Source organism: Mobula hypostoma, chromosome X1 (assembly GCF_963921235.1).
Source record: "Mobula hypostoma chromosome X1, sMobHyp1.1, whole genome shotgun sequence".
Lineage (NCBI taxonomy): Eukaryota > Metazoa > Chordata > Chondrichthyes > Myliobatiformes > Myliobatidae > Mobula > Mobula hypostoma.
Window position 1 is genome coordinate 71,610,472 of NC_086128.1, and position 21,722 is coordinate 71,632,193.

Below are 21,722 nucleotides of genomic sequence, written 5' to 3' on the forward strand. Positions count from 1 at the left end.
GAGGTGTGAGTCAGTGGGTGATTGGGGGTGTGAAAGGTGGGTTAGTGGGTGATTTGGGGTGTGGAGCGGTGGGTTAGTGGGTGATTGGGGGTTTGGAGGGGTGGGTCAGTGGGTGATTGAGGGTGTGGAGGGGTGTGTCAGTGGGTGATTGGGGGTGTGGAGGTGTGGGTCAGTGGGTGTTTGGGGGTGTGGAGGGGTGGGTCAGTGGGTGATTGGGACCGTGGAGGGGTGGGTCAGTGGGTGATTGGGGGTGTGAAGGGGTGGGTCAGTGGGTGATTGGGGGTGTGGAGGGGTGGGTCAGTGGGTGATTGGGTGTGTGGAGGGGTGGGTCAGTGGGTGGAGGTGTTGATCAGCCTCACTGCTTGGGGAAAGTCACCGTTTTTGTGTCTGGTGGTCCTGGCGTGGTGCTACGTAACCTCCTCCCTGACAGAAGTGGGACAAGCAGTCTATGCGCAGGGTGGCCCTTTCCTGCCGTTTGATAAAGCTTCATCAGTGGGTTCTGCAGCTGCTTGTTACAAGTCCCATTGCAAGTTCAGGTACACTCCTGACTGCGACCTCCCCCGCCGGCTACACCCGTGAGGCCGTGCTTTATGTCTTTGGCTCTTTGTTTAAAAGACATTGGAGCAGAATTAGGCCTTGTCCTTTACAGTAAACTCCCTAACCAAATCTGGTTTATTACACAATACGCAATCCATAATTAAACCATAAGACACAGGAGCAGAATTAGGCCATTCGGCCCGTCGAGTCTCCTCTCCCATTCCATCATGGCTGAATTATTATCCTCTCAACCCTATTCTACTGCCTTCTCCCCGTAACCTTTGACGGTCTTACTAGTCAAGAACCATACTAACCAACAGTGAATTAAATACTCCCAAATTGGCTTTCCCCAGATAGACTCAACCATAAGCTGCTGTAAAAACTGTGGCGTGGGCACTCTCCAAACTCTCCCCCCTCCCCTCTCCTGCTCCAGCCCCAGCCTGATTTTCCTGACCTACCTGCATATTGAAACCCCCCCGCCCCCCAAGGCTATCACATGCAAGTTGTGCTCCGCATCCTAGCCACCGTTCAGAGGCTGATATTAAGCTCCCAGGAGAATCTATTTACCCTTCACTCTACCTACAAATATTCCACATCGTCTGATCCTATGTCACTTCTTCCCAAGGGTTTGATTTTATTTCTTTTTTTTTAACCAACCGAGCCACCTCCACCCCCTCTGCCTACCCGCCTGTCCTTTCAGTACAAGGGGTATCCCTGTGTGTTTCGCTCCCAGCTTTCGGCCGTGATTCTGAGCGTCAGGCCCGCCAATGTCTACCTTGCTCTGTACGCTGCGTGCGTACAGGTAAAACACCTTCAGTGCTGTGTCCGCCACCCTTCTCCGATTTCGGCCGCCTTGTTGCACTTCAACTCATCCCGGTGGCCCGCAGTATTGCCCCCCCGTCACCTGCCCGTCCTTCCCTGCGCTCTCTGCTGACTTGCCCACCAACAGCCCCACCCTCAGTCACTGAAAGCAAGCATGCAAGTACAGCAGGCAGTGAAGAAAGCTAATGGCATGCTGGCCCTCATAACAAGGGGAATTGAGTATAGGAGCAAAGAGGTCCTTCTGCAGCTGTACAGAGCCCTGGTGAGATCACACCTGGAGTACTGTGTGCAGTTTTGGTCTCCAAATTTGAGGAAGGACACTCTTGCTATTGAGGGAGTGCAGCGTAGGTTCACAAGGTTAATTCCCGGGATGGCAGGACTGTCATATGTCGAAAGATTGGAGCGACTGGGCTTGTATACACTGGAATTCAGAAGGCTGAGAGGGGATCTGATTGAAACATATAAGATTATTAAGGGATTGGACACGCTGGAGGCAGGAAGCATGTTCCCACTGATGGGTGAGTCCAGAACCGGAGGCCACAGTTTAAGAATAAGTGGTAGGCCATTTAGAACGGAGTTGAGGAAAAAAGTTTTCACCTAGAGAGTGGTGGATATATGGAATGCTCTGCCCCGGAAGACTGTAGAGGCCAAGTCTCTGGATGCTTCTAAGAAAGAGATGGTTAGAGCTCTTAAAGATAGTGGAATCAAAGGTTATGGGGATAAGGCAGGAACTGGATCCTGATTGTGGATGATCAGCCATGATCACAGTGAATGGCGGTGCTGGTTCAAAGGGCCGAATGGCCTACTCCTGCACCTATTGTCTATTGTCTCAGCCCGATCAAACCGACCTTCTCCAAAAGTCGAAAGCAGACCCGCGTCGGTCGTTCTCTGCCGGCGGCTCCTTCCACCCCTCTGGGTGGAGAAGTTTCCCCTTCACGGCTACATCTCTCACCCTTAACCCGTCAGCTCCTGTTGTCGTCCCACCCAACCTCAGTGGGGGGAAAAAGCCAGCTTGTATTGACCCTCACAACTTGGTATACCTCCATCAAATCTCCCCTCATCCTCCGACGTTCTGGACCTCACCTATCCAAATCTTCCTCTGATAATTCATTACACTTTTCTCCTCCCTGTTAAACTCTTTTCAAACCCTGTAGTCTGTGTTGATTGTGGAGATATCTCCTTCTCTTTCCCCTGTCGCCCGATCAGGCAGTAGTACTGTTTACCCGGTGAAGGGAGAGACGTCCCTCGCTCTCGGCAGCTTACTGGATGACCAGCAGTGGCACATGGTTCAGATCCAGCGCTACGGGCAGGAGGTGAACCTGACACTGGACGGCCAGGCGGAGCGCTTCCTCACCAACGGCCAGTTCGATTATCTGGACCTGAATTCGGCGGTAAGTCAGGGATGTCTCTCAGCCGTGGTGCGGGGGGGAGGCGGAGGGGTCTTGGGATGCCTCAAAGCTGCAGCGCAAGTTGACGGGGCGGTGAAGAAGGCGTACGATGCATTCGCCTTCATTGGTGGCCGGGGAGCAGCGGGAGGGATTGAGTCCAAGAGCAGCCAGGTCGTGTTGCAGCTCTGTAAAACTCTGGCTGGACCACACTTGGCGTGTAGTGTTCAGTTCGGCTCGTCTCATTGTCGCAAAGACCTGCAAGTTTTGGAGGAGGTGCAGAGGGGGCCGCTGCCTGGATTAGAGAGATTCTTACTAGAATCGGTTGAGCGGGCTGGGGCTTTTCTCTGGGGAATGCAGGAGGATAGAAGTGGAGAGTCAGATACTTTTTTTTCCCCCAAAGCGGAAATGGTTCACACGAGGGTGGCATCATTTTAAGACGACTGGAGGAAAGTGCAGTGGGGATGTCAGAGTTCATCATCAGTGTCATGTGACATGTCATATGACATCATCATCATCATCGCACACCGTGTCGTATGACATCATCATTATGCGCCATGTCGTAAGACGTGAGCGATCGTGGTCTTTCCATGACCATGATTGATCTTGGCAAGTTTTTCTACAGAGGTGGTTTGCCATCGTGTTCTTCTGGGCAGTGACTTCACAAGACGGGTGACCCCGGCCATTATCAAAACTCTCCAGAGACTGCCTGCCTGGCGTCAGTGGTCGCATCACCAGGACTTGTGATCTGCACCGGCCGCTCGTACGACCGTCCACCACCTGCTCCCATGGCTTCCCGTGACCCTGATCGGTGGGGGTCGGGTGGGGGTTACACCTTGCCCAAGGGTGAGCTGCAGGCTAGCGGAGGGTAGAAGCAGCCTTACACCTCCTTTGGTAGAGACGTATCTCCACCCTGCCACACCATACCAGAAGTAGATTTTGTTTTTATTCAGAGAGGGATGGGTTCGTGGAACACCCTGCCAGTGGTGGTGATGGGGGTGGATACATTAGGGACATTTAAGAGATTCTTAGAAAGGCAGGTGGATGTCAGAAAAAAATTAGAGGTGTGTCGAAGAGAAGGGTTAGATAGATCTGGGAGGAGGTTGAAAGTTTGGTGCAACATCCCGGAGTGAAGGGTTTGTACTGTGTGGTACTGTTTCTGTGTTCTGTATATCTGGCTGCATTTTTGCTAAACAGATTCAAGCTGTGAATGTTTCAAGTTAAGTAGAACATAGACCAGTACAAGACAGGAATAGGCCCTTCGGCCCACAATGTTGTCCTGAACCGACTAAATTAGTAATCACATTGATGAAGGTAGAGCAGTAGATGTAGTGTATATGGATTTCAGCAAGGCATTTGATAAGGTACCCCATGCAAGGCTTATTGAGAAAGTAAGGAGGCATGGGATCCAAGGGGACATTGCTTTGTGGATCCAGAACTGGCTTGCCCACAGAAGGCAAAGAGTGGTTGTAGACGGGTCATATTCTGCGTGGAGGTCGGTGACCAGTGGAGTGCCTCAGGGATTTGTTCTGGGATTCCTTCTCTTCATGATTTTTATAAATGACCTGGATGAGGAAGTGGGGGATTGTGTTAATAAATTTGCTGATGACACAAAGGTTGGAGGTGTTGTGGATAGTGTGGAGGGCTGTCAGAGGTTACAACAGGACATTAATAGGATGCAAAACTGGACCGAGAAGTGGCAGATGGAGTTCAACTCAGATAAGTGTGAGGTGGTTCATTTTGGTAGGTCAAATATGATGGCAGAATATAGTATTAATGGTAAGACTCTTGGCAGTGTGGAGGATCAGAGGGATCTTGGGGTCCGAGTCCATAGGACACTCAAAGCTGCTGCGCAGGTTGACTCTGTGGTTAAGAAGGCATACGGTGTATTGGCCTTCATCAATCCTGGGATTGAGTTTAAGAGCTGGGAGGTAATGTTGCAGCTATATAGGACCCTGGTCAGACCCCACTTGGAGTACTGTGCTCAGTTCTGGTCGTCTCACTATAGGAAGGATGTGGAAACCATAGAAAGGGTGCAGAGGAGATTTACAAGGATGTTGCCTGGATTGGGGAGCATGCCTTATGAGAATAGGTTGTGAACTCAGCCTTTTCTCCTTGGAACGACGGAGGATGAGAGGTGATCTGATAGAGGTGTACAAGATGATGAGAGGCATTGATTGTGTGGATATTCAGATGCTTTACCCCAGGGCTGAAATGGCTAACACGAGAGGGCACAGTTTTAAGGTGTTTGGAAGTAGGTACAGAGGAGATGTCAGGGGTAAGTTTTTTACGCAGAGAGTGGTGAGTGTGTGGAATGGGCTGCCGGCGATGGTGGTGGATACGATAGGGTCTTTTAAGAGACTCCTGGACAGGTACATGGAGCTCATAAAGATAGAGAGCAATGGGTAACCCTAGATAATGTCTAGAGTTAGTACATGTTCGGCACAGCTTTGTGGACAAAAGGGCCTGTATTCTGTTGCAGGTTTTCTATGTTTGTGATCTAATGGCCAACTAAACTAATCCTTTCTGCCTACCCAATGTCCACATCCTTCCATTTCCCTCACATCCATGTGCCGATCTAAACCTCTCTTCAAAGTCCCTCTACCACTACCCTGGGCACCCACCACTCTCTGTGTAAAGAAACTTGCCCCTCGTACCTCCTTTGAAGTTAACCCCTCTCACCATTAAATGCACGGCCCTATGGTTTGCCGAATACGCTGTGTGTGTGTTGCCCTGGATTTGCACCATCTGCAGAGCCTCAATGTCGACTAACAGCTGAACGTTTCTGCTGCTCTGTAACTGGCTGGTGTTTCTTGGGCTTTGCCCCGAATTCTGGCGGCTCGGGACCAATTTCTGCCTCGCCCTGGCTCGACCCTCAGCTCCTCACGCCCGCTCTCGATTTCAGATCCACTTTGGCGGACTGATCACCCCCGAGAGAGAACGGCTGGCCGACAAGCCCAACTTCCAAGGGTGCCTGGAGAACATTTTCTACAATAACATCAGCGTCATTGACCTGGCCAGAGCGCGACGCTCACAAACGCAGACCCTGGTAGGAAATGGCGGGGGGGGCCAGGTATATTTCGAGCGGAGGTTGACGGGGTCGTGATTCGTAAGGGTTACCGGGAGGAGGCAGGAGAGTGGGCTTAAGAGGGGTATTAGATCAGCCACGATGGAATGGCGGAACAGACTCGATGGGCCAAATGCCCCAATCCTGCTCCTGTGTTTCATGGTCTTACGGACATGTTCGGGGTGAAACCCTTGAGTCCGATTGCTCGAGTAGTGGACCCGCTCACATTTCCATCCATTACACGCCATTTTCCTGCACTGTGCCCACTCGTCTAACCTATCTATATCCCTCCGAGTCTCCTCGAACCCCTGGCTCAATTTCGGAATCAGAATCAGGTTTATTATCACCGGCATGTGTTGTGAAATTTGTTGAGCTAGCAGCAGCAGTTCAATGCAATACATAATATAGAAGAAGGAGGAATAAAATAATAAATAAGTAAATTAGATTAGATTAGATTATGAGGACACTCAGTCCTCGTTTAATGTCATTTAGTAATGCAATGTTCCTCCAGAATGATATCATAAGACAAACTAAGACTAAAACAGACAAAACCACATAATTATAACATATAGTTACAACAGTGCAAAGCAATACTGTAATTTGATAAAGAGCAGACCATGGGCACGGTAAAAAAAAAAGTCTCAAAGTTCCGATAGCCTCATCATCTCACGCAGACGGTGGAAGGGAGAAACTCTCCCTGCCATGAACCCCCGAGCGCTGCAAACTTGCCGATGCAGCACCATTGGAAGCACCCGACCGCAGCGGACTCTGAGTCCGTCCGAAAACTTCGAGCCACCAACTAGCCCTCCGACACCGAACACCGGGCGCTTCGACCCTGCCCCGGCCGCCAAGCAACAAGCAAAGCCGAGGACTCGGGGCCTTCCCCTCCGGAGATTCTGGATCACATAGTAACAGTGGCAGCGAAGCGGGCATTTCAGAAGTTTCTACAGATGTTCCTCCGAGCTCTCACGTCCGTCTCCATCAAATCAGGATTGTGCACGGCACCCTACTTGACAGATAACAGACATCACCACCGGAGTGGCCGCTGCGAGCTGCGTTGCGCCACCATCTTCTCCTCCCGCCTACGTGTACGTGGTACAGTATACATTAATACATTAAAAATTGTGCAAAAATAGAAATATTAAAACAGTGAGGCAATGTCCATTTAGGAATCGGATGGCAGATGGGAAAAAGCTGTTCCTGAATCGCTGAGTGTGTGTCTTCAGGCTCCTGTACCTCCTCCCTGATGGCAGAGGGGAAGAAGCTGTTCCTGAATCGTTGAGTGTGTGTCTTCAGGCTCCTGTACCTCCTCCCTGATGGCAGAGGGGAAGAAGCTGTTCCTGAATCGTTGAGTGTGTGTCTTCAGGCTCCTGTACCTCCTCCCTGATGGCAGAGGGGAAGAAGCTGTTCCTGAATTGTTGAGTGTGTGTCTTCAGGCTCCTGTACCTCCTCCCTGATGGCAGAGGGGAAGAAGCTGTTCCTGAATCATTGAGTGTGTGTCTTCAGGCTCCTGTACCTCCTCCCTGATGGCAACAGCGAGAAAAGGGCAGCCCTGAGTGCTGGAGGTCCTTAATGATGGACATTACCTTTCTGAGATACCGCTCCCTAATAATGAATTTCTATTCATATGTTTTTACCCCCCAAGTTATCGAAGGTGGCTTCCCCGCGTGGTTTCTGTAATCTGTAGCCGTCCCTCCAGACCTGTTTCCCGCGGCTCGCCACAGCAAGCAGAAAAAGGCCGGTGCATACCTGCCCCGCCACCTGTCAGTGTGACAGGTTACCTCCTGAGCCTCGACTTCCCCGCCTCGAGACACAAGTACTTTCGGTAAATCGAAACACTCGGTCTTCAGGAAACTCCAAAAATGTGGACAAAACGTTCATAAAACCGCGCTGACTTCTCCGGAATGCCTTGTTTGGGTTTTCCCGGAGCACCTTCAGACAATAATTTTTGAGGTTTTGCCTCGGAGAGCGGGCAGGGCGGCCCCTCAGTTCAGGTCTGGTGTATTCAACCTGTCTGAGCGACCAGCTCTTCCGAAGCGCCAGGTCGATGCCCGCCGGGAGCAGGGGAATTCCCGCCAACAACGCAAGGAGCAGAGGGTGCATCAGGGACTGACCCCTGCCCCGCAATGCCCACTCTGCCGGCTGGGGCAGCTGGGGGAGGCAGGGGTTGGCTAGCAGCAGCGGATGGGCTGAGTGGTGGGGTGGTGCGGTCAGATCCTGATCTCCCCTCTGCTCGTCAGCGTGGCGAGGGAGGAGCGTGGGAAGGTGGGTGCGATTGAGGTGGGGCTGTGAGCTGCGGTTTGGGAGGGGGTAGGTGTGCGTGCTTGGGGTGCGGAGCACGGGGGTGGAGTTAGGATGAGGGGAGAGGTGTATGTGGTGTGGAGGTGGACAGGGGAGGGTTTGCAGTCCAAGGCTGTGGGTCAGACCCCGACGTCCGCTCTTCCTGCCCAGGGCGATGTCCACTTCCACTGCCGCCCACCGCCCGAGCGGCCGCGCTACTACCCGCTCACCTTCGTGTCGGCCACCAGCTTCCTGCAGCTGCCGGGGCAGCCGTTCCTGCAGCAGCTCGCCCTCAACTTCAGCTTCCGCTCGTTCGACACTAGCGGCCTCCTCCTCTTCACCAACTTCTCCCGTGGCCTCGGCTGGCTGCAGATGGAGCTCAGCGCCGGGCAGCTCAACCTGTCAGTGCAGCAGGGCGGCAACCGGCGGCTCGAGTTCGCCGCAGGTACCGGCGCGGGGCGCGGACCGGCGGGAGGGGAGGAGGGGTCGGGTGGAGCAGGTACCGGGGGACTGACCAGGAGGGATCGGGTGGAGCAGGTACCGGGGGACTGACTGGGAGGGATCGGGTGGAGCAGGAACCGGGGGACTGACCGGGACGGGGGAAGGAGGGATCGGGTGGAGGCGGTACCGGGGGACTGACCAGGAGGGATCGGGTGGAGCATGTACCGGGGACTGACTGGGAGGGATCCGGTGGAGCAGGTACCGGGGACTGACTGGGAGGGATCCGGTGGAGCAGGAACCGGGGACTGACTGGGAGGGATCCGGTGGAGCAGGTACCGGGGGACTGACCGGGAGGGATGGGTGGAGCAGGAACCGGGGGACTGACCGGGAGGGGTGAAGGAGAGATCGGGTGGAGGCGGTACCGGGGGACTGACCAGGAGGAATCGGGTGGAGCAGGAACCGGGGGCCTGACCGGGAGGGATCGGGTGGAGCAGGTACCGGGGACTGACCGGGAGGGATCGGGTGGAGCAGGTACCGGGAACTGACTGGGAGGGATCGGGTGGAGCAGGTACCGGGGACTGACTGGGAGGGATCCGGTGGAGGCGGTACCGGGGGACTGACCGGGAGGGGGGAAGGAGGGATCGGGTGGAGGCGGTACCGGGGGACTGACCGGGAGGAATCGGGTGGAGCAGGTACCGGGGGACTGACCGGGAGGGATCGGGTGGAGCAGGAACCGGGGGACTGACCGGGAGGGGTGAAGGAGAGATCGGGTGGAGGCGGTACCGGGGGACTGACCAGGAGGAATCGGGTGGAGCAGGTACCGGGGGACTGACCGGGAGGGATCGGGTGGAGCAGGTACCGGGGACTGACTGGGAGGGATCGGGTGGAGCAGGAACCGGGGGACTGACCGGGAGGGGTGAAGGAGAGATCGGGTGGAGGCGGTACCGGGGGACTGACCAGGAGGAATCGGGTGGAGCAGGTACCGGGGGACTGACCGGGAGGGATCGGGTGGAGCAGGTACCGGGGACTGACTGGGAGGGATCGGGTGGAGCAGGTACCGGGGGACTGACCGGGAGGGATCGGGTGGAGCAGGTACCGGGGACTGACTGGGAGGGATCGGGTGGAGCAGGTACCAGGGACTGACTGGGAGGGATCCGGTGGAGGCGGTACCGGGGGACTGACCGGGAGGGGGGAAGGAGGGATCGGGTGGAGGCGGTACCGGGGGACTGACCGGGAGGAATCGGGTGGAGCAGGTACCGGGGGACTGACCGGGAGGGATCGGGTGGAGCAGGAACCGGGGGACTGACCGGGAGGGGTGAAGGAGAGATCGGGTGGAGGCGGTACCGGGGGACTGACCAAGAGGAATCGGGTGGAGCAGGTACCGGGTGGAGCAGGTACCGGGGACTGACTGGGAGGGATCCGGTGGAGGCGGTACCGGGGGACTGACCGGGAGGGATCGGGTGGAGCAGGTACCGGGGACTGACTGGGAGGGATCGGGTGGAGCAGGTACCGGGGACTGACTGGGAGGGATCCGGTGGAGGCGGTACCGGGGGACTGACCGGGAGGGGGGAAGGAGGGATCGGGTGGAGGCGGTACCGGGGGACTGACCAGGAGGGATCGGGTGGAGCAGGTACCGGGGGACTGACCGGGACGGGGGAAGGAGGGATCGGGTGGAGGCGGTACCGGGGGACTGACCGGGAGGAATCGGGTGGAGCAGGTACCGGGGGACTGACCGGGAGGGATCGGGTGGAGCAGGTACCGGGGAAAGGAGGGAGATTGACCGGGAGGGGGGAAGGAGGGATCGGGTGGAGTTGGAGGGAGGATGGGGGGAAGGGGCAGGTTGGGGATTAAGGGCATCAGGGGGAGGACTCCTGCTGTCCGGAGGGTTGAGATTCTGCAGAGCTGTGTCCCGTACAGCTCTGGAGAATGCGGGTCAGGGGTTAGTGGTCAGTAGTCAGGGGTTAGAGATCAGAAGCCAGTGATCAGGGGTGAGGGTGAGAGGTCAAGGGTCAGTGATCAGCAAGTCAGCAGTTTAGAGATCAGCGGCCAGTGATCAGGAGTGAGGGTGAGAGATCAGAGGTTAGGGGGTCAGGGGTCAGTGGTTAGAGATCACTGGCCAGTGATCAGGGGTAATGTTGAGATTAGGGGTCAGTGATCAGAGGTCAGGTGTTAGTGGTCAGTGGTTAGAGATCAACGGCCAGTGATCAGGGGTGAGGTGAGGGATCAGAGGTTAGGGGTCGGGTTCAGTGGTTAGAGATCACTGGCAAGTGATCAGGGGTCAGTGATCAGAGGTCAGGGGTTATTGGTCAGCGGTTAGAGATCATTGGCCAGTGCTCAGGGGTGAGGGTAAGAGATCAGGGGTCGGGGTCAGTGGTCAGTCCGTCAGTGCATCTGTCTCCTTGTCCGCAGGTTATAACCTGTCGGACGGATACTGGCATTCGGTGAACCTGTTGGCTCGAATGGATTCTGTGGTTGTGGTCATTGACGAACAGGAGGATTTGGCCGTTCGGGTGAACCACGCTCTCCGAGTGGAGACGGGAGACCAGTATTTCTTTGGAGGTCAGTACCCCTTGTCCCTCCCTCTCATCTGTAGATTGCGGCCATCACGGGAGACAAGCCCCCGCGTCCATTGCCCTGGAGACGACACTCGGATTCCGACAACCCGCAGCTCAGCGGGGAATGGCGGTTTCCAATCCCTTTCTTATTACCCGGTCAGCCAACCGCCACTGCGAAGCGTCCTCCTGAACCACAGCCCTCCAGGCGTTTCGTCAAGTAGTTGCTCTGGATCTAAACGTCCAGCAGATCATCAGTCCTCAGGAATCTCCCACAGTTTGGACAAAACTTTCACAAAACCGCGCTGACTCTTCCTAAATGCCTTGTTTGGGTTTTCCTCGAGGTCCTTCCGATAATAACTTCAGTTTTAAGGTTTTGCCGAGGAGAGCGGTTAAAACAGTCCAGAGGTTTCCCTCAAGTCGAGTCGAGTTTGTGACATGACTCCCGTCCGAGGGACCAACTCTTCCGGGGATCCCAACGCCTCCGTCGCTAAGTCGTGGAAGTCAAATCGAGGGTTGAGTGGGAGGGCCGGGTATGGTTAATCTCGGAGGAGGTTCGAAGGTTGGCGCAACATTGGGCGCCAGGGGCGTCGGAGTTCAGTCCCTGTGTCGACGTCCTCCCGGTGAGCGCCTGGGTTTCCCCCCACAGTCCAGAGACGTGCCAGTTGGCAGGCCGATTGGTCATTGTAAATTGTCCCGGGGTTTGCCCGAAGGGCCTGGAGGCTCTGTTCCGCACCGACCTACGTTCTCAGGCCAGGTGAAATTCCAGACCCGCGACACGCAAGCTGAGTTTCCCTTTTTCCGCCCCAGCTTAGTTTTCTGCCCTGGATATTCGCAGGTTGCCCCGCGAGTATGAAAACTCTCGGCTGCTTCTCCAACGCGAGCGAGTTTCACGGCTGCATGCAACTCTTCCACATTGACAACGTCCTGATCGACCTGGAGCTGGTGAAGAGACGGAGGCTCGGGAGATATTCAGAGATGCTGTTCGACACGTGTGGCATAACCGACCGGTAAGGGGGACGTTTGAAACAGCGGAAATGAACCCCCCCCCCCCACCTTCGCTAACGGGTGACCCTGTACAGCCGCCTTGCGGGGTGAACCCCGCCCGAAATAAGCGATATTGAGATGTCCCGATATTAGGCAGAGGGTACAACAATACAGGTGGCAGAAGTCCTGGGGATAATCAATTACCTGCTGGGGGCAGGTTGAGAAGGTGGTTACGGCAGGATCGTAAAGAGAGCTTTCGACAGATTAGCTTTCATAACTCAAAGTATTAAGTCTAGGAGATGCGATGTTATGTTGAAGTTCTATGGGATATTGGTGAGGGCTAATTTGGAGTACTGTGTGCAGTTTAGGATTTGATGGAGGTGTACAAAATCACGAGGGGTAACTGCAAGCAGGGGTTCTTTTTCCACTAAGGTTGGGTGGGACTACAACCAGAGGCCATGGGTTAAGGGTGAAAGGTGAGAAGTTTAAGGGGAACGTGAGGGGAAACTTCTTCACTCAGAGGGTGGTGAGAGTGTGGAACGAGCCGCGCGCGGGCGTGAAGTTTGGATATAGGTACGTGGATGGGAGAGGTGTGGAGGGTGGTGCAGGTCGATGGGGGGGGGCACTTTCGGTGGTTCCAGCGCGGAATGGAAGGGCGGAAGGGCACGTTTCTGTGCTGTACTCTCCGATGACTCGATGACTCTAAGATGGTGCAAGATTCTGGGTTTTAGAAGTAGAGTAAGATGTTACAGGAGTGAGGAGATCACCATAAACTACATAATGTACTGGGTGGGCACAGGAGTACATTCAGCCAGAGACTCATTCCACCGAGATGCAACACAGAGTGTCATAGGAAGTCATTCCTGCCTGTGGCCATCAAACTTTACAACTCTTCCCTTGGAGGGTCAGACACCCTGAGCCAATAGGCTGGTCCTGGACTTATTTCATAATTTACATATTGCTATTTAACTATTTATGGTTCTATGACTAATTATGGTGTAACTGTAACGAAAACCAATTTCCCCCGGGATCAATACAGTATGACTATGACTATAAACGTACACTCAGTGGTCACTATATCAGGTACACCTGTAGACCTGTTCCTGAATACAAATATCTAATCAGCAGGGCATGTGGCAGCACATCAATGCACGAAAGCATGCAGACATGGTCAGGAGGTTCAGCTGTTCAGAATGGGAAAGAAATGTGGTCTAAGTGACTTTGACCGTGGAATGACTGTTGGTGCCAGATGGGGTGGTTTGAGTATCTCAGAAACTGCTGATCCCCTGGGATTTTCAGTCACAACAGATCTAGAGTTTACAGACATCGGTGGGAAAACCAAAAAAAAAAACAGCCAGTGAGAGACAGTTCTGTGGGTGGAAATGCCTTGTTAATGAGAGAGGTCAGAGGAGAATGGCCAGACTGGTTCAAGCTGACGGAAAGGTGACAGTAACTCAAATAACCACACGTCACAACAGTGGTGTGCGAAAAAGCATATCTGAACACACAACACGTCGAACTTTGAAGTGGACGGGTTACAGCAGCAGAGGGCAACCAAAATACACTCGGTAACCACTTTATGAGATGCAGGAGGTGCCAGATAGAGAGGCCACTGACTAAAACATTGGTCAGACCTCACTGGATTACGATGCCAGGCTTTCGAAAAGATTTCTGGCTGGGTGCAGAGATCATCTAAACTAGTTTTCGGAACGAGACGGTTTCAGTCGGAGCTGGAACTGCTAAAGCTACTCCGACAGAGGAGGATGTGTGGGAATCTGAGGGAGGGATTTGAAATGACAAATGGTATTGAGGTTGGAGATGGTGCGGGGAGGATCAGGGGAATGATTCTGGTAATGAAAGGGTTAATGTGCGAAGAGTATTTGTTGGCACTGGGGCTGTGTACGCACCGGAATGAGAAGGATGACAGGGTATCTCACTGAAATCTGACAAATGATTAAAGGTCAGAGGGCACAGATAGAGTGGATGTGGAGAGGATGTTTCCTATAGTGGGGGAGTCTACGACCAGAGGACACAGATAGAGTGGATGTGGAGGGGATGTTTCCTTTAGTGGGGGAGTCTAGGACCAGAGGACACAGATTGAGTGGATGTGGAGGGGATGTTTCCTATAGTGGGGGAGTCTAGGACCAAAGGACACAGATTGGGGGATGTGGAGAGGATGTTTCCTATAGTGGGGTAGTCTTGGACCAGAGACAACAGATAGAGTGGATGTGAAGATCAGGTTTCCAATAGTTGTGGAGCCTGGGACCAGAGGGCACAGACAGAACATAGAACGTGAAATATAGAATAGTACAGCACAGTACAGGCCCTTTGGCCCACAATATTGTCCCGAACCTGAAACCCTGCCTCCCATATAAGCCCCCACCTTAAATTCCTCCATATACCTGTCTAGTAGTTTCTTTAATTTCACTAGTGTATCTGCCTCTACCACTGACTCAGGCAGCACATTCCTCGCACCAACCACTCTCTGAGTAAAAAACCTTCCTCTAATATCCCCTTTCAACTTCCCACCCCTTACCTTAAAGCCATGTCCTCTTGTATTGAGCAGTGGTGCCCTGGGGAAGAGGTGCTGGCTATCCACTCTATCTATTCCTCTTATTATCTTGTATACCTCTATCATGTCTCCCCTCATCCTCCTTCTCTCCAAAGAGTAAAGCCCCAGCTCCCTTAATCTCTGATCATAATGCATACTCTCTAAACCAGGCAGCATCCTGGAAAATCTCCTCTGTACCCTTTCCAATGCTTCCACATCCTTCCTATTGTGAGGCGACCAGAACCGGACACAGTACTCCAAGTGTGGCCTAACCAGAGTTTTATACAGCTGCGTCATTACCCCGCAACTCTTAAACTCTATCCCTCAACTTATGGAAGCTAACACCCCATAAGCTTTCTTAACTACCCTATCCAGCTGTGAGGCAACTTTCAGGGATCTGTGGACATGTACCCCGAGATCCCTCTGCTCCTCCACACTACCAAGTAATCTGCCGTTTACTTTGTACTCTGCCTTAGAATCTGTCCTTCCAAAGTGTACCACCTCACACTTCTCCGGGTTGAACTCCATCTGCCACTTCTCAGCCCACTTCTGCATCCTATCAATGTCTCTGTGCAATCTTTGACAATCCTCTACACTATCTACAACACCACCAACCTCTGTGTCGTCTGCAAACTTGCCAACCCACCCTTCTACCCTCACATCTAGGTCGTTAATAAAAATTATGAAAAGTAGAGGTCCCAGAACAGATCCTTGTGGGACACCACTAGTCACAATCCTCCAATCTGAATGTACTCTCTCCACCATGACCCTCTGCTTTCTGCAGGCAAGCCAATTCTGAATCCACCTGGCCAAACCTCCCTGGATCCCATGCCTTCTGACTTTCTGAATAAGCCTACCATGTGGAACCTTGCCAAATGCCTTACTAAAATCCGTATAGATCATATCCACTGCACTACCCTCACCTATATGCCTGGTAACCTCCTCAAAGAACTCTGTCAGGCTTGTTAGACACAATCTGCCCTTCACAAAGCCATGCTGACTGTCCCTGATGAGACCATGATTCTCTAAGTGCCCATAGATCCTATCTCTAAGAATCTTTTCCAACAGCATTCCCACCACAGACGTAAGGCTCACTGGTCTATAATTACCCGGACTATCCCTGCTACCTTTTTTGAACAAGGGGACAACATTCGCTCCCTCCAATCCTCTGGTACCATTCCCATGGACAACGAGGACATAAAGATCCTAGCCAGAGGCTCAGCAATCTTTTCCCTTGCCTCGTGGAGCAGCCTGGGGAATATTCCATCAGGCCCCGGGGACTTATCTGTCCTAATGTATTTTAACAACTCCAACACCTCCTCTCCCTTAATATCAGCATGCTCCAGAACATCAACCTCACTCATATTGTCCTCACCATCATCAAGTTCCCTCTCATTGGTGAATACTGAAGAGAAGTATTCATTGAGGACGTCGCTCACTTCTACAGCCTCCAGGCACATCTTCCCACCTTTATCTCTAATCGGTCCTACCTTCACTCCTGTCATCCTTTTTTTCTTCACATAATTGAAGAATGCCTTGAGGTTTTCCTTTACCCTACTCGCCAAGGCCTTCTCATGCCCCCTTCTTGCTCTTCTCAGCCCCTTCTTAAGCTCCTTTTTTGCTTCCCTATATTCCTCAATAGACCCATCTGATCCTTGCTTCCTAAACCTCACGTATGCTGCCGCCTTCCACCTGACTAGATTTTCCACCTCACTTGTCACCCATGATTCCTTCACCCTACCATTCTTTATCTTCCTCACCAGGACAAATTTACCCCTAATATCCTGCAAGAGATCTCTAAATATCGACCATAGTACATTTCCCTGCAAAAACATCATCCCAATTCACACCCACAAGTTCTAGCTTTATAGCCTCATAATTTGCCCTTTCCCAATTAAAAAATTTCCTGTCCTCTCTGGTTCTATCCTTTTCCATGATAATGCTAAAGGCCAGGGAGCGGTGGTCACTGTCCCCCAGATGCTCACCCACTGAGAGATCTGTGACTTGAGCCGGTTCATTACCAAGTACTAGATCTAGTATGACATTCCTCCTGGTCGGCCTGTCCACATAGTGTGACAGGAATCCATCGTGGACGCACTTAACAAACTCTGCCCCATCTAAGCCCTTGGAACTAATCAGGTGCCAATCAATGTTAGGGAAGTTAAAGTCACCCATGATAACAATCCTGTTATTTTTGCACCTTTCCAAAATCTGCCTCCCAATCTGTTCCTCTGTGTCTCTGCTGCTACCAGGGGGCCTATAGAATACCCCCAGTAGAGTAACTGCTCCCTTCCTGTTCCTGACTTCCACCCATACTGACTCAAAAGAGGATCCTGCTACATTACCCACCCTTTCTGTAGCTGAAATAGTATCCCTGACCAGTAATGCCACCCCTCCTCCCCTCTCCCCCCCCCCATCCCTTTTAAAGGACTGAAATCCAGGAATATTGAGACTCCATTCCTGCCCTGGTGCCAGCCAAGTCTCTGTAATGGCCACTGCATCATAATATAGTGGATGTGGAGAGGATGTTTCCGATAGTTGGGGAGTCTAGGGCCAGAGGACACAGATAGAGTGGATGTGGAGAGGATGTTTCTGAAAGTGGGGGGAGTCCAGGGCCAGAAGGGACAGATAGAATGGATGTGGAGAGGATGTTTCCCATGGTGGGGCAGTCTAGGACTGGAAGGGACAGATAGAGTGGATGTGGAGAGGATGTTTCCTATAGTGGTGGAGTCTAGGACCAGAGGACGCAGATAGAGTGGAAGTGGAGAGGATGTTTCCTATCGTGGGGGAGTCTAGGACCAGAGATAGAGTGAATGTGGAGAAAATGTTTCCTCTGGTGGGGGAGTCTACGACCAGAGGGCAAAGATAGAGTGGATGCGGAAATGATGTATCCTATTGTGGGGGAGTCTAGGACCAGAGGACACAGATAGAGTGGATGTTGAGAGGATGTTTCCTGTGGTGGGGGGAGTCTAGGACCAGAGGACACAGATAGAGTGGATGTGGAGAGGATGTTTCCTATAGTGGGGGAGTCTAGGACCAGAGGACACAGATAGAGTGGATGTTGAGAGGATGTTTCCTGTGGTGGGGGGAGTCTAGGACCAGAGGACACAGATAGAGTGGATGTGGAGAGAATGTTTCCTATAGTGGGGGAGTCTAGGACCAGAGGACACAGATAGAGTGAATGTTGAGAGGATCTTTCCTGTGGTGGGGGGAGTCTAGGACCAGAGGACACAGATAGAGTGGATGTGGAGAGAATGTTTTCTATAGTGGGGGAGTCTAGGACCAGAGGACACAGATAGAGTGGATGTGGAGAGGATGTTTCCTATAGTGGGGGAGTCTAGGACCAGAGGACACAGATAGAGTGGATGTTGAGAGGATGTTTCCTGTGGTGGGGGGAGTCTAGGACCAGAGGACACAGATAGAGTGGATGTGGAGAGAATGTTTCCTATAGTGGGGGAGTCTAGGACCAGAGGACACAGATAGAGTGGATGCTGAGAGGATCTTTCCTGTGGTGGGGGGAGTCTAGGACCAGAGGACACAGATAGAGTGGATGTGGAGAGAATGTTTTCTATAGTGGGGGAGTCTAGGACCAGAGGACACAGATAGAGTGGATGTGGAGAGGATGTTTCCTATAGTGGGGGAGTCTAGGACCAGAAGACACAGATAGAGTGGATGTGGAGAGGATGTTTCCTATAGTGGGGTGTCTAGGACCAGAGGACACAGATAGAATGGATGTGGAGAGGATGTTTCCTATAGTGGGGGAGTCTAGGACCAGAGGACACAGATAGAGTGGATGTGGAGAGGATGTTTCCTGTAGAGGGTGTGTCTAGGACCGGAGGGCACAGATAGAGTGGAGGGATAGCAACTGGGGTTCATGAAGCATTTATAAAATTTCCCGCGAAACATCGGTGGCTCGGCAGGGCGACTCCGCAAGATGACACATTCCTAAAGCTAGGACCCCACGATAAGAGCTCATCAGGAGTCCACTTAGATAATCACGGAGCAGTGAAAACCCAGGCCAGTCTGAAAAAGAACCTAGGAAGATTAAACAGAAAGCACCGGGGTTAGCAACTCGTGATAAGATGACAATTAACCTGATTCGGGTGTCTCCAGAAACCTCGAAGCCCAGCACCCTGCACAAGCTCGGGGAGCTCATTACCCAGTTGGCCTAGGCATGAATAAACAGCTCTCAGGCAGGGAAGGCAGATGATAGGCGAAGAATGGCCCGGGCGCTGGGAGGTATTGGAGGGGGAGTTGGACATGTTTGGAGGGAGACAGTGCTGCCCAGGTCTTGCTGGATTGACTCTTCGTGGAGCAAGCACAGACTGGAGGGGACCAGTGGCCCTCGTCCACCTGTCACCATTCTGTGAGTCACCCTCACTCCAAATTAGGGGCTCCCAACCTGGAATCTACCAACCCCCTTGCATGGTGGTATTGGTCTGTAGCATAAAGAGGGTTGGGGATCCCTGGGTCTGAATGAACACCGACTGTACCGTTACACACATTTCTTCGTAAGCATCCTGCTGGATACGGGGCAGCCCCTGCGGGTCATTGTCTCAGTCCGACTGGTTTCGTGTTGTTGGCAGGTGCACCCCGAACCTGTGCGAGCACGATGGGATTTGCGAGCAGACTGCTGAGAGCTTCTCCTGCAACTGTGAGAGAACGGGTTACAAAGGCATCACCTGTCACAACTGTGAGTGGGCAATCGCGGCCTGCCCTGCCCGGCGGCGGGTGGGAGTGGGCAATCGCGGCCTGCCCTGCCCTGGCGGCGGGTGGGAGTGGGCAATCGCGGCCTGCCCTGCCCTGCCCGGCGGCGGGTGGGAGTGGGTAATCGCGGCCTGCCCTGCCCTGCCCGGCAGCAGGTGGGAGTGGGCAATCACGGCCTGCCCTGCCCGGCGGCGGGTGGGAGTGGGCAATCGCGGCCTGCCCTGCTCTGCCCGGCGGCGGGTGGGAGTGGGCAATTGCGGCCTGCCCTGCCCGGCGGCGGGTGGGAGTGGGCAATCGCGGCCTGCCCTGCCCGGCAGCGGGTGGGAGTGGGCAATCACGGTCTGCCCTGCCTGGCGGCGGGTGGGAATGGGCAATCGCGGCCTGCCCTGCCCTTCCCGGCGGCGGGTGTGAGTGGGCAATCACGGCCTGCCCTGCCTGGCGGCGGGTGTGAGTGGGCAATCGCGGCCTGCCCTGCCCGGCGGCGGTTGGGAGTGGGCAATCGCGGCCTGCCCTGCCCTGCCCGGCGGCGGGTGGGAGTGGGCAATCGCGGCCTGCCCTGCCCGGCGGCGGGTGGGAGTGGGCAATCGCGGCCTGCCCTGCCCGGCGGCGGGTGGGAGTGGGCAAGGGGCTCCGACTCTGACGCATCCACTCCGCTCGGCCCGTCCCCGAAGCGTGCTCCACCATCAGTCTGTACGACATGGGAGCAAAATTCAGCCATTCAGCCCATCGAGTCTTCTCCGCCATTCCATCATGGCTGATTTATTATCCCTCTCAACCCTCTTCTCCTGCCTTCTCCCTGTAACCTTTGAAGCCCTGATTAATCAGAGACTCAACATCCACCTTAAATATACCCAATAACTTTGCCCGCACAGCTGCCTGTGACAATGAATTCCACAGACTCACCACCCACTGACTATCCTCATCTCTTTTCTGCAAGGATGTCCCTTCATTTTGAATCAATGTCCTCTGGTCCTAGACTCCCCCACTACAGGAAACATCCTCTCCACATCCACTCTATCTGTGTCCTCTGGTCCTAGACTCCCCCACTACAGGAAACATCCTCTCCACATCCACTCTATCTGTGTCCTCTGGTCCTAGACTCCCCCCACTATAGGAAACATCCTCTCCACATCCAGTCTATCTGTGTCCTCTGGTCCTGGACTCCCCCACTATAGGAAACATCCTCTTCACATCCACTCTATCTGTGTCCTCTGGTCCTAGACTCCCCCACTACAGGAAACATCATCTCCACATCCACTCTATCTGTGTCCTCTGGTCCTAGACTCTCCCACTATAGGAAACATCCTCTCCACATCCACTCTATCTGTGCCCTCTGGTCCGAGACTCCCCCACTACAGGAAACATCCTCTCCTCATCCATTCTATCTGTGTCCTCTGGTCCGAGACTCGCCCACCAGAAATAATCATCCTCTCCACATCCACTGTATCTGTGTCCTCTGGTCCTAGACTCACCCACTATTGGAAACATCCTCTCCACATCCACTCCAACTGTGTCCACTGGTCCTAGACTCCCCCACTACAGGAAACATCCTCTCCACATCCACTCTATCTGTGTCCTCTGGTCCTAGACTCCCCCACTACAGGAAACATCCTCTCCACATCCACTCTATCTGTGTCCTCTGGTCCTAGACTCCCCCACTATAGGAAACATCCTCTGCACGTTCACTCTATCTGTGTCCTCTGGTCCTAGACTCCCCCACTATAGGAAACATCCTCTCCACATCCACTCTGTCTGTGTCCTCTGGTCCTGGACTCACCCACTGTAGGAAACCTATTCGCTACTCTATCCAGACCCCTCAATATTCAGTAGATTTCAATGAGATCCCCCCCCCACCCCATTCTTCTAATCTGCAGTGAGATTCTCCTCACACATTAACCCTTTCATTCCCAGAATCATTCTTGTGAACTCTCCAAAGACAGCACATCGATTCTTAGATAAGGGGCTGAAAACTGGCCACAGTACTCTTCCTGTGGTCCGACCAATGCCCGATAAAGATTCAGCACTGCTCCCTTACTTTTGTGTTCTTGTCCTCTGGAGATGAATGCTAACACTCCATTCTCTTTCCTTAATCTTCAGAGAATCCCGTACAAGGTCTCCCAAGTCCACCTGAACTTATGACTTTTTTAACTCTACCTCCATTTACAAACTAGTCCACGTCTTTGTTCCTTGTACCAAAGAGCATGATCATGCACTTGCTAACATTACATTCCATTTGCCACTTCTTTGCCCATTCCCCCCAATCAGTCTAAGTCCTGCTGCAGACTCCCTGTTTCCTGATTACTTCCCCCTGCCACCTGTCTCCATATCATCCGCAAACCGAGACTGAAAGCCATCGATTCCTTGATCCAAATCATTGACGTATGAAAGAAGCG

The 21,722-nt window shown here is 53.3% G+C and overlaps 1 protein-coding gene across 1 annotated transcript in view; it reads left to right on the plus strand.

Annotated features, from left to right (window-relative positions):
- Positions 1-21,722, plus strand: part of cntnap1 (contactin associated protein 1) — a 135,651-nt gene that overhangs the window by 55,660 nt on the left and 58,269 nt on the right. The window contains exons 2-7 of the mRNA XM_063037194.1: positions 2,514-2,750; positions 5,650-5,793; positions 8,263-8,536; positions 10,942-11,091; positions 11,923-12,094; positions 19,209-19,315. Coding sequence (XP_062893264.1) covers positions 2,514-2,750; positions 5,650-5,793; positions 8,263-8,536; positions 10,942-11,091; positions 11,923-12,094; positions 19,209-19,315 — 1,084 coding nt within the window. The remainder of the gene's footprint in view (positions 1-2,513; positions 2,751-5,649; positions 5,794-8,262; positions 8,537-10,941; positions 11,092-11,922; positions 12,095-19,208; positions 19,316-21,722) is intronic.